Source organism: Anomaloglossus baeobatrachus, chromosome 1 (assembly GCF_048569485.1).
Source record: "Anomaloglossus baeobatrachus isolate aAnoBae1 chromosome 1, aAnoBae1.hap1, whole genome shotgun sequence".
Classification (NCBI taxonomy): domain Eukaryota; kingdom Metazoa; phylum Chordata; class Amphibia; order Anura; family Aromobatidae; genus Anomaloglossus; species Anomaloglossus baeobatrachus.
Window position 1 is genome coordinate 285,159,695 of NC_134353.1, and position 13,266 is coordinate 285,172,960.

At 47.7% G+C, this 13,266-nt stretch overlaps 1 protein-coding gene across 2 annotated transcripts in view; it reads left to right on the plus strand.

Annotated features, from left to right (window-relative positions):
- Positions 1 to 13,266, plus strand: part of MANBA (mannosidase beta) — a 124,381-nt gene that overhangs the window by 94,174 nt on the left and 16,941 nt on the right. For both annotated transcript variants that reach the window (XM_075350655.1, XM_075350663.1), the window contains one exon: positions 4,322 to 4,540. In XM_075350655.1, the coding sequence (XP_075206770.1) occupies positions 4,322 to 4,540 (219 nt within the window). The remainder of the gene's footprint in view (positions 1 to 4,321; positions 4,541 to 13,266) is intronic.

Consider the following 13,266-nt stretch of genomic DNA (forward strand, 5'->3'; position numbering starts at 1 on the left):
AAAACTACATAAGGCCCTGTGCGCACACTGCGTATTTTTGTTGTGGCTCTTGCTGCAGAATTGGTGCAGTTTTTGTTCATAAGCTTTATGCAGTTCTTCTCCAGCAAAGTCTATGAGAACGCCAAAATGCTGTGCGCACGTTGCATCTTTTATCCTTACAGGTTTTGCTGCATTATTTCTGAAGCAAAAAGCAGTAGCATGCCACTTCTTTTCTGCGTTTTTCCCCATGTTTTGCCATTGACAATGTTAAAAAACTGCAAGGACAAAACCGCAGGCAAAAACGTGGTAAATCCATGCCAAAAATGCAGCATAATGCGGTAAAACCGCATGCGTTTTTGGTGCAGTTTTTCTGCCAGAAGGTGCGTTTTACGCTGGAGAAACAAATCCGCAGTGTGCGCAGATAGCCTAAGTCTGTCTTTATTTCCACCTTCAGTAGATGGGAGAGAAAGGCGAAATAGGGTCTTAGGCTCTGTGCGCACTAGAAAAGTGATTTTTCTCAAGAAAATTTCTTGAGAAACTTCTGGTAGTTGAAGATTTCCGCACCTGCGGAAAAATCGCGGGGAAAAACGCATGCGGATTTGCCGCGGATTTACTGCAGGTTGGTCCCTGCGGTTTTGCAAAAAATAATATAGATAATCGATAGACAGATAATGGATAGAGTGAAAGATGGATAGATGAATAGAAAGATAGATGAGAAAGACCTATATAATGTCCCACCTCCCGGCATTTTCTATGATGGCACCCTTTAGTGACTTTCATGTTGCACTAAAGGGTGCTTAGCCTTGTATTTAGCCATAAAATAAATAAATATTTAAAAAAAAAACTACGTGAGGTCCCCCCATCTTTTGTAGCCAGCTAGGGTAAAGCAGACGGCTGCAGCCTGCAAACCACAGCTGGCAGCTTCACCTTGGCTGGTAATCCAAAATAGAGGGCACCCCACGCTGTTATTTTACATTAAATAAATAATTTAAAACAAAAAACGTGGGGTCCCCCCCAAATAGGATCACCAGCCAAGGTAAAGCGGACAGCTGTGATCTTGTATTCTCAGACTAGGGAGGTCCACTGTTATTGGACACTCCCCAGCCTAAAAATAGGCCACAGTCGCCCCAGAAGTGGCGCATCCATTAGACGTGCCAATCCTGGCGCTTCGCCCCAACTCATCCCGTTGCCCTGGTGCGTTGGCAAACGAGGTAATATATGGGGTTGATGCCAGATGTGTAATTTCACCTGGCATCAAGCCCTGGGGTTGGTGAGGTCAGGTGTCTATCAGATACCCGACATCACCAACCCAGTCAGTAAGAAATAAAAAATACACAACAAAAAAAGTTTTATTTGAAAAAACACTCTCCACATTCCCTCTTTAACCAATTTATTGAAAAGAACAATCAATTCCACGTCCGGCGTAATCCAATAAGGAGGGGGGGGGCACGGTGATCCATACCATAGTCGCTGTCCCAGTCAATGAAGAACAGAATGTTCCCCATTGGCTGGGAGAGCAATGCAGTGACCTGAGCTAACATCAATAGCCCAGGTCTGCAGGGGATGCCAAGCGCTGCCATCAGGAGCGTAGATGAAATCATTACCTGCTGTGATCATCTCCTGTACTGCTGACGTCAGCGCTGTCACTGACTTAAATGCCCGCCACGTTGTCAGAAGTATCGCGAGAGCCCGTGACGTCACCGCTAGTGACAGTCTCGGGCCGCCCGCGAGACGGGCATAGACAGCAGTGACAGCGGTGACGTCAGGAGATCGTCACAGCAGGTAATAACCTCATCTCACCTCCTGACAGCATCGATCGTCATCCCAGCGGCTGCCAGCACTGCAGGGTGTCAGTGTCTGCCTGCGCTGCCGCGTGACAAGCTGCTGACACTGCGGGCAGACACTGACACACTGCAGTGCAGGCAGCCGCGAGGCTGGAGCGGGACATAGACTGCACGGGCTCCTGGAGGTCGCACGGAAGTGCTTCTGTGTGGCGTCCAGGGAGTGTGACGTGTGTTTTTACTCTGCTCCGCTTCCTCTTCCTGGCATAATGACATTGCTTCCTGCAGAACCGCAGGCAGCGATGAGCATTACCGCAGGTAAATCGCGGCTATACCGGGGGTATACCGCACATCATTTGCTACCTGCGGTATACCCCCGGAATTTCGCGATTACATTACAGTGAATGAAGTGAAATTCCAGGGGTATTCCGCAGGTACCTGCGGAAAATAATGGACATGCTAATTTTCTCAAGAAAGTTTCTCGAGAAAAATTTTCTCAAGGAAATTTCTTGAGAAAAATCCGCAGTGTGCGCACAGCTATTTTTTTTTTCTCATAGGATTTGCTGGGAAATGTCTGCACAAAGATTGCAGACATTTCTCAAGAAATTTCCGCAGCAAATCCGCGGTAAATCCGCGGGCAAAACGGCCTAGTGCGCACAGAGCCTTACCCGGTATGAGGGTTGAAAGAATAAAGAGTATTTCACTCACCTGATGAGGTTGTGCCAGTCACAACCCCTTATGAACATTTTGATTCAGCAGCGGCCCCATGTAAGTATGTGGTATATGATAGAAAACAGGAAAAATGGGTTTCATGCCGTGCTAAAAACCACAGATGCTGGTATATTAAAAATGTCTTTTATTTCACAGTTCTACGCGTTTCAGAGACATGTCCGTCTCCTTCAGGAAAAAAGAAATCATACTGACACAGGACTGGTCCTATATAAAGGCGTCCATACTGCCACGTATACATCCATGACCTCATCGGCCCATCTGGTTCAGAGTGGTGACTTATAGCCACGTGAAAAGAAACAATGTCATAAAGGAAAAAAAACTTCACAGGCTTCACAACACTAAATACAAAGAAGAATAAAAAATGAGATGAAAGGACAATGAATAAATAATAAAACAATTTGTAGAAAATAAATTGTGTATACTTTTTTTGCAAAAAAATTACGGGTTTTTTTGTGAACAGGGGAAAAAAAAAGGAGGGGGGTGAAGAAAAACAAAAGAGGGATGCATACTCAGGAGGTTTGTGGTGAAGTGAAAGGGACTTGCACTTATCCATTACTCTACCCAGGATATTTGTAGCAGTGAAACAACTCAAGGGAACCCTGAAAATACATAAGCGGTATTTTCCCCTCTAAAACTATGTCTCCAAATGGAGATTCATTAAAAAATGAAGGGGGAAAAAATATATATAATATAATGAAGAAAAGAAAAACTTTTATAAAAATGCTTGATATCAGTGTGATTATAACAATAAAAACTTCAGTGTGATTATAACAATATGATTATAACAAAAACTTTTATAATGAAGAAAAGTGTTACATTCCACTGTGTTCTAAGTCGTTTTTTTTTAATAAAAGTTGCCTTTTGAAGTTTTTATGGTTATAATCACACTGATATCAAGCATTTTTATAAAAGTTTTTCTTTTCTTTTCTTTATTATATTATACATATTTTTTCCCCTTCATTTTTTAATGAATCTCCATTTGGAAATATAGTTTTAGAGGGGAAAATAACGCTTGGGGATTTTCAGGGTTCCCTTGAGAAGGTGTTTCACTGCTACAAATATCCTGGATAGAGTAATGGATAGGTGCAGGTCCCTTTCACTCGTTTCACTTCACCACAAACCTCCTGGGTTCGCATCCGAGCCCTCTCCTTTTGTTTATCGTCACCCCCTTCCCCCCCCCCCCTTTTTTTCCCTGTTCACAAAAAAAAACCTAATTTTTTGCAAAAAAAAGTATACACAATTTATTTTCAACAAATTGTTTTATTTATTCATTGTCCTTTCATCTCATTTTTTATTCTTCTTTGTATTTAGTGTTGTGAAGCCTGTGAAGTTTTTTTTCCTTTATGACATTGTTTTTTTCCACGTGGCTATGAGTCACCACTCTGAACCATATGGGCCGATGAGGTCATGGATGTATATGTGGCAGTATGGATGCCTTTATATAGGACCAGTCCTGTGTCAGTATGATTTCTTTTTTCCTGAAGGAGACGGACATGTCTCTGAAACGCGTAGAACTGTGAAATAAGAGACATTTTTAATATACCAGCATCTGTGCTTTTTAGTACGACATGAAACCCGTTTTTCCTGTTTCCTACCATATTTCCATCTTCACTGAGAGATCAGATTACATCTGCTGTCTATAGAGAGGATGTGGGAAGAGGCTGGAGGGAGAAAGGGGCAGAGGACAAAATAAGCTGCCCTAACTTCTATTGACTAGATATTTCAAGGGAAAATCCACTAAAGTATGGGATATAAGTCAAACAGCACTGAAGTTGCACCAAAAAAAAAAAAAAAAGCTTTACTTATTGTCTGATATTATCTCTTCTCAGATGGACATAACTCGTCCTTTCATTGCTTCAAGTCCCACCAATGGGAAAGAGACAATACAAGAAAATTGGCTTTCCAAAGACCCATATGATAATCACTATGGTGATGTTCATTACTACAACTACATGACCGATTGTTGGAACTGGACAACATACCCCAAACCTCGTCTAGCTTCAGAATACGGCTTTCAGTCTTGGCCATCCTTTAGTACAATATATAAGGTATTTTGCATCATTCTAATGATGATCAAGCAAGAAAAAAAACCTATTGCTGCAAAATGGGGATTGTGAAACAATACAAGTTGGGAACCAGATGAGAATGGGTTTATGACCACGGATATCATGTAAAGGGAACAATGTATATTATGCATTTCTGTCGGGATATCGTTAACACCATTCTTTAAAGAATAACTGCAGTTTTAATTTTTATTTCATAAACTAATAGTACACATGTAAATAAGTAACTTTTGTAATATATCTTATCAGCGAAAAAAGTTGTAAGATTGAAAGATTACTTCTCTCTAATGCCTGCTTTACACGAGACGACCGATCGTGCAATTTCACGATCGATCGTACCCGCCCCCGTCGTTTGTGCGTCACGGGCAAATCGCTGCCCGTGTCGCACAAACTCGTTTAACCCCCGTCACACACACTTACCTTCCGGACGACCTCGCTGAGGGTGACGAACGGCCACTTCCTGGAGTGGGAGGGACGTTCGGCGTCACAGCGACGTCACACGGCAGCCGGCCAATAGAAGCGGAGGGGCGGAGATGAGCGGGATGTTTCATCCCGCCCACCTCCTTCCTTCCACATAGCCGGCGGGTGCCGCGGAACGCAGGTAAGCTGTGTTCATCGTTCCCATGGTGTCACACGGAGCAACGTGTGATGCCACGGAAAAGATAAACAACCGGCACCATTTCAATTAAACAATTATATGAAACCTAGCGACGAGTACACTACTCACGATTTGTGAGCGATACTGTGTTGCTAGGAGGTGTTACACGAGACGACATCGTGTACGATCCTGGATGTGCGTCACGAAAACCGTGACCCCGACGATGTAGCACACGATCAGTCGTCTCGTGTAAAGCCCGCATAAGTCTTGATTGTAGCAGTGTGGCACAAATTTGCTAAGATGTTGTCTTGTAGCTTGATGGGTATACACCATGGTATAAACATTAGTGTTGAGCGAGTATGCTTGTCACTACTCGGTACTCGCACGAGTATCACTGTACTTGGGCTACTCGGCGGGGACCGAGTAATCTCGCGATACTCCTGCTGTACTCGTGGTCTTCATCCCTGCATGTTGGCGCTCTTTTGAGAGCCAGCCCTCATGCAGGGATTGGCTGGCAGACCACTGCAATGCCACAGCCCTGTTAGTTGTGGAATTGCAGTGATTGGCCGGCCTGCACAGCGTGACCGAGCCTTTATACCGGCGGGCGCGCTGTGCTCTGCACACAGCCATCCAGACAGTCAGTGCAGGGAGAGTGTTGCTGCTTCAGGGAAAGGTTTGCGGCCCTTTATAGTTATTTCCGTAGCAGGGCTGCAAACAGTGTGACCAGAAGTCCTTCTCAGGACTATTGTAGTTGTATACAGGCAGGCAGGGTATAGCCAGGTCGGAGTACAGGAGCAGAGTCCTTCTCAGGACTATTGTTGCTATATACAGGCAGGGCAGGCAGGGTATAGCCAGGTCGGAATACAGGCTAGTGACCAGAAGAGTCCTTCTCAGGACTATTGTAGCTGTATACAGGCAGGCAGGCAGGGTATATAGCCATTCCTAGTGGTGACCGTATACCAGCCTTCATCACCATATCTGGAGCTGGTGTACACAGTCTAAAACAGTCCTGATAGTGTCAGACTTCTCAGTAATTGTCGCTCCTAAAAACCTGTTAGGTTCTTAGTGCGTCCGTGCTTGCATTTAAAAACCGCACGTGTGTGCCTGTCGGTGGCAGCGTCAGGCTCCACATTGTCCCTGGATAGAGACGTGCATGATGGCCTGTAAACATGAAGTGCCCATTGTAAGGAAGTGGGTCTATTGTAGTATAGCCCTTTGGCAGGGCAGCCAAAAATTTGGAGGCTCCACATTGTCCCTGGATAGAGATGTGCATGAGGGCCTCAAAACATTGTTCCCATTGCAAAGGAGCGGGTCTCCTGTCGTTATACCTGAAACAACGGCCTAACTATTGTAACGGTCATCATGGTGGCGCATGAGGAGAAGGAGGAGCAGTCCAGCGATTATCCAAAGTCCAGAAGTGTGTACCCATGGGTGAGTGGAGGTACATGGCAAATTCCCGTTACAAACTTTAAATTCCGCTCTCATTTGCTGGTGGTGTGGTGAAGTCTGGCCCAATCCAACCCTTGTTCATCTTGATCAGAGTCAGCCTGTCAGCATTTTCAGTTGACAGGCGGGTGCGTTTATCTGTAATGATTCCACCTGCGGCACTAAAAACACGCTCTGATAAAACACTAGCGGCAGGGCAGGCCAGGACTTCCAAGGCGTAGAGAGCCAATTCATGCCACGTGTCCAGCTTGGATACCCAATAATTGTAAGGCACAGAGGAATGTCGGAGTACAGTTGTTCGATCTGCAAGGTACTCCTTGAGCATCTGGGCAGACTTAGGATTTCTTGTGGCACTACCCCGCACCTCAGGGGCTGTGGTACATGAGGGGCTGAGAAAACTGTCCCACATCTTAAAGACTGTACCCCTACCTCTGGCGGATTGGACTTGTGCCCCTCTCGGCTGTACGCCTTGGTTGTCCACTGATTCCTGACCTATGCTGCTAGCGTTTTGTGAGGGGAATGCTTTGCCTACTTCCGTGACTATGGCCTTCCGGAACTGCTGCATTTTGCCTGACCTCTCCGCCTCGGGAATAAGAGACATAAAGTTCTCCTTTTAGCGTGGGTCTAACAGTGTTACCAACCAGTAATGATTGTCGGCCAAGATGTTCTTAACACGAGGGTCACGAGACAGGCAGCTTACCATAAAGTCAGCCATGTGCGCCAGACTCTTAACAGCCAGTACTTCAGTATCCTGACCAACACGATGACTGAACATGCTGTCCTCCTCCTCCTCATCATCATCTACCCTGTCCTCCGGCCAGCCACGCTGAACAGAGGATATGACTGGTGTGCATGTCATATCCTCAATTTGGCCGGAGAGTTGCTCCATGTCTTCATCCTCCTCCTCGTCATAGTCCTCCACTGCATGTTGTGATGAGACGAGGCTGGGCTGTGTGTTATCACCCACACCCACTACTGTTCCTTGCTCCAACTCATCGCGCTCCGCCTGCAATGCATCATGTTTGTTTTTGAGCAGAGACCATTTTAGAAGGCAGAGAAGCGGTATGGTGACGCTAATAATGTCGTCATCGCCGCTCACCATCTTGGTGGAGTCCTCAAAGTTTTGGCGGATGGTACATAGGTCGGACATCCATCTCCACTCCTCAGGTGTTATGTGTGGAGTTTGACCCATTTCCCGACGGCTTACGTGATGCAGGTACTCAACAACTGCCCTCTTCTGCTCACATATCCTGACCAACATGTGCAGAGTTGAATTCCAACGCGTGGGGACATCACACACCAGTCTGTGAGCCGGAAGATGCAAACGGTGCTGAAAGCCGGCAAGGCCGGCTGAAGCAGTAGGTGACTTTCGAAAATGTGCAGGCAGGTGGCGAACTTTTACCAGCAGATCAGACAGCTCTGGGTATGACTTTAGAAACCGCTGAACCACGAGGTTGAGCACATGGGCCACGCATGGAACATGTGTCAGCTGGCCTCGCCTCAAAGCCGCCACCAGGTTCCGGCCATTGTCACACACGACCTTTCCTGGCTTTAGGTTCAGAGGTGTGAGCCAGTGATCTGCCTGCTGTTTCAGAGCTGTCCACACCTCTTCTGCATTGTGGGGTTTGTCACCTATGCAGATTAGCTTCAGCACAGCCTGTTGCCGCTTCGCCGAGGCAGTGCTGCAGTGCTTCTGTGTCGCCCTGGACAAGCCAGGGGCCACAGAGCACAACACTTACAAACCCCACACTCCCTGCAGGCACATCATAGTCAAAACACAAAATCCTTGTTGCCTTCCCCAGGGGCTGTTGTCCACACCAGGGGGTGGAGCCAGGCGGTTGGTCTCCACCCACCAAGGAGTTCACAGTCCTGGAGGAGTGAAAACACAGGCAGTGAGAGTTAAGCTAAGGAAGTGAAAGGAGGAAAGTAGTAGAGAGGAGAAAAGTGACAGCAAAGAGCCTGAAGTTGGTCCGGGTGTGTGGCCCGGACAGGACAGCAAGGTTGGCAGGCGATGGTGACCATCTGCAGTGGAGGCCGATTGGAGTCTGCCGTAAGGACCGTGGACGGGTGGTGACCCGGCGGTACCGGACCGGTATACAAAGAGAAGCCAGCACCATTGGCAGGGGCCTTTCGGATCCCGGCAAGGCTTGGAGTCGCCGTGAATTTGCCAAATCCGTTAGTGAAGGGGACCTCCGGGTTTCCAAAAAGCCAAGTCCCGATAGAAGGCAACCGTCCAACCGTGAAGGGGAGACACCGCCACCGCCAAGGGCAACCGTCTCCCAGGGCCAGCGCCTGCGGGCAAAAGGGGCTCCTCCGGCCCATATTCAGGTCGGGGAGCGGGTTACCGGTGGGAACCCATCGCTACCAACACTGAACTTAGGTGCAGGGAGAGACAGTCATCACTAACCTGCAGGGAGGAACAACCGCAGCCGTCCGAGGGACCCGTCCATCCAGCCGCTTGTTTTACCGTGAACTGTGTCATCATCATTGGGCTGAGTGAGTACCTCCGTGCCGTGCGGCACAACGCTGCCCCTGCGACCCTGCACCTCATCAGGCCCCGCAACCCGCCTGTCATCCATCTCTACCTCATCACCGGGCCCCGGGACAACCAACCCCCCTACCCACGGAGGGGAGAAATAACAACAAAGCTGCTCCCTGTCACCGCTCCCGGGATCCCCGTCCAGAGCAGCGGTGGTGTCCACACAATCCCCACAACCGTGGGTGGCGTCACGGATAATATCCCCAAAACCCAAACCACCCCTTTTCACTCACGGGCGAGGAGCGCCGCTCGAGTCCCCGGGATCCGGCCATCGCTCGAGCCACCGAGCAGCAGCAGCCGTAGAGCAGCGGCAGCCGGACCCGAGCAGTGGGAGAGCGCAGCGTCCCCTCCTCCGCCCGCGACACTTCCAGCTTGGGACTGGTGTGGAGGGTAAAGTGGATGAGGATGCGCAGGAGGAGGAGGAGGCTGAGGAGCATGACATTCCGGAGCTGTAGAGTGTGGGTGAAACCCTGACTGAGGTAGGGCCTGCAAAACTTGGTGTGGGAAGGACGTGTTCCGTCCCTCGCTCAGACTGGGTCCCAACTTCCACAATATTAACCCAGTGTGCCGTCAACGAGATGTAGCGGCCTTGCCCACAAGCACTTGTCCACGTGTCTGTGGTTAGGTGGACTTTGGCTGAAACAGCGTTGTTCAGGGCACGTGTGATGTTTTGTGACACGTGGTTATGCAATGCGGGGACGGCACACCGGGAGAAATAGTGGCGGCTGGGGACCGAGTAACGTGGGACAGCTGCCGCCATCAGGTCGCGGAATGCTTCTGTCTCCACCAGCCTAAAAAGCAACATTTCCAGCGCAAGCAGTCGCGAAATGTTAGCATTTAGAAGTGTGGCATGTGGGGCGTTGGCAGTGTATTTGCGCCTGCGTTCAAAGATTTTCTGAATGGATAACTGAACGCTGCGCTGGGACAAGGACGTGCTTGATGATGGTGTTATTTCTGCGTGGGCAACTGCAGGTGCAGGGCCGGAGGAGGCTTGTTCGCGGGCAGCATGGACATTGGATTGGCTCGCATGCACAACAAGCGAAGACGTAGCAGTGACATCAGCAAGCACTGCTCCTCGACTCTGTTGTACATCCCACAAAGTCGGGTGCTTGGCTGACATGTGCCTGATCATGCTGGTGGTGGTCAGGCTGCTAGTTTTGGTACCCCTGCTGATGCTGGCATGGCAGGTGTTGCAAATGGCCTTTTTAGAATCATCTGGAGCCAAATTAAAAAAAACTGCCAGACTCGGGAAGACCTAACATTTGTACAGGCACCTTGTGTCGTGTTGTTGTTCCGGGGAACGGTTGCCTGACGTCTGCCGGGGGCCACCACCCTGCTTCTTACTGCCTGTTGGGATGCTACGCCTCCCTCCCCCTGTGCACTGCTGTCCTCACTCTGCATATCCTCCTGCCAGGTTGGGTCAGTTACTGGATCATCCACCACGTCGTCTTCCTCTTCCGCACCCTGCTCCTCCTCCTGACTTCCTGACAATTGTGTCTCATCATCGTCCACCCCTTGTTGAGACATGTTGCCAACTTCGTAAAACGTGGCTGCTCAAATATTTGGGCATCTGTACATACAATCTTGTCATGGCCCACTTCAACAGGAGCTGGCGAGAGGCCAGAATGTGTGAATGGAAACGTGAACAGCTCTTCCGAGTGTCCAAGTGTGGGATCAGTAATGTCCGTGGACGTGTAGTCGGCCTGGTGGTAGGAAGGAGGATCAGGTTCTGAAATGTGCGGTGCAGTATCACGGCTACTGACACTTGACCGTGTGGAAGACAGAGTGTTTGTGGTGGTGCCAATCTGACTGGAAGCATTATCCGCTATCCAACTAACAACCTGTTGACACTGGTCTTGGTTCAAGAGCGGTGTACTGCTGCGGTCCCCAAGAATTTGGACGTGCAAGCGAGTAGATGTGGCCCTTTGTTGTTGCGAAATTAGAGCTTGCACACGACCTCGGTCTCTGCCTGCACCACCATCACATCCACTTCCTTGTTCGTTGCCAACGCCCTTGCGCATTTTGCAGTCCTGTGCTGATGTGTATTCACTAGACTTGTGCGTTATATCCAAGTTTGTGCAAAACGCACACAAGTGCACCTGAACGCTGCCACCAACAGGCACACACGTGCGGTTTTTAAATGCAAGCACGGACGCACTAAGAACCTAACAGGTCTCTATCCAGGGACAATGTGGAGCCTCCCAATTTTTGACTGCCCTGCCAAAGGGCTATACTACAATAGACCCACTTCCTTACAATGGGCACTTCTGGTTTACAGGCCATCATGCACGTCTCTATCCAGGGTCAATGTGGAGCCTCCCAATTTTTGGCTGTCCTGCCAAAGGGCTATACTACAAAAGACCCACTTCCTTACAATGGGCACTTCAGGTTTACAGGCCCTCATGCACGTCTGTATGCAGGGGCATTGGTGAACCTCACAATTTTGGACTGCCCTGGCAAAGGAAAATACTACAAAGACTCACTTCCTCAAAATGGGCACATTAGACTCAAGAGGCCTTCATGTACGTCTCTTCTCAGGGACATCGGAGTGCCACACAATGTTTTCACGTAAAATCTTTCATGTAATCTCCAAAAGTAACATACACCAGCTCTATCTCACTATTGGGTATGTGCCCTTAACATTTCCGCCATGAAAATTCATTTTCGTGTCATTTTTGAAGGTTTTCTGGTGAGTCCGTAAAAATGGCGTAAAACGCGGACAAAATTGTTCACAGCTGTGACTTTTGAGTGATAAATGCTTCAAGGGGTCTTCCCCATGCTGTTGCCATGTCATTTGAGCACTCTTCTGAGACTTTTGTGACATTTTTAGGGTTTCTACATGCTGCCGGGGGTCATTTCATAAAAATACTCGGGTCTCCCATAGGATAACATTGGGCTCGGTGCTCGGGCCGAGTACACGAGTATCTTGGGATGCTCGGCCCGAGCCTCGAGCACCTGAGCTTTTTAGTACTCGCTCATCACTAATAAACATATCTTTTTCCACTGGGCATCTTCTTCACCAAAGCATCAGCATTTGTTACAGATCTGGCTGCTCAGTCCCTTGTGATGAACTGTTAACAGTGTCATGTTTCCAGATAGAGGAACCTCACTAATGTAGACATATTTTCTCCTATTAATAAAGGGGTTTTCCCATTTATTAGAGATTTATGGAATTTACCCACAGTTTCCATAGAAGAGAATGGAGGAAGCTGCACATGCTCGACCACCTCTGAGTTCCCGGTGGTGTGAGATCAGGCCCAGTACTTGAGAGAGGTCCAGGTCCCAGAGGTGGGATCAGTATTTATCAGATATTTGACATATCATGCAGATATGCCACAAATGTCCTAGATCAGAATAACTCTTTAATAAAGGACAACTTATTGCTCTTTGTTTCCTACATGTGGTACTCTGTATTATTATTATTATTATTATTATTATTACATTATTTGTACAAACTAAGTTTGCCTATGATCCTCTGCCGTTCTGTAGCCACTGTGGTCACCTAAAGATATTAAGGAAAAAATGTTAAATACTGTGATTCTCTAAAGAATCTGTCAAGTCTCTGATGTGGATGAGAAGGTACAGAACATACAAAATCATGTTCGGCAAGTTCTTGGGATGGCGTATCAAATTTTTTAACTATTTCAATGACTTTCCTAAAGGGGTTCTCCAATATTGTGATATAATTCACACTACAGTCCATTATAGTCACGTGACAGAGTGGGTTACAGACTGCAGAAACACCGCTCATCTTGGGAGCTGTAGGTCTTCAGTCTGCAGCCCTTTCTGACAAGTGGCTATAACAGACTGCAGTGTGAATTATATCATAGGTGTCATTTTATCACATTCTTGGAGAACCTATAGAGAGGGGGGAGCTAGCACTGCCTATGAATGGCATGCACCAAATAAAAAGTCTAAAATTTACAAATTCATTCCTACTGTACTATAATGCAAAATGAGATTTTTCGCAAACAATTGATCAATGATTTGAGCCACCCCTGCCATGTCACGGCAAATCTTAATAGGGTGGTCCTACTCTATATTGTGTAATTTACCATTGTGCCATACGGCCTTCTAAATATTTTAATAAACAGAACTATATAAAAGCAACACACATACGAGCCTGAA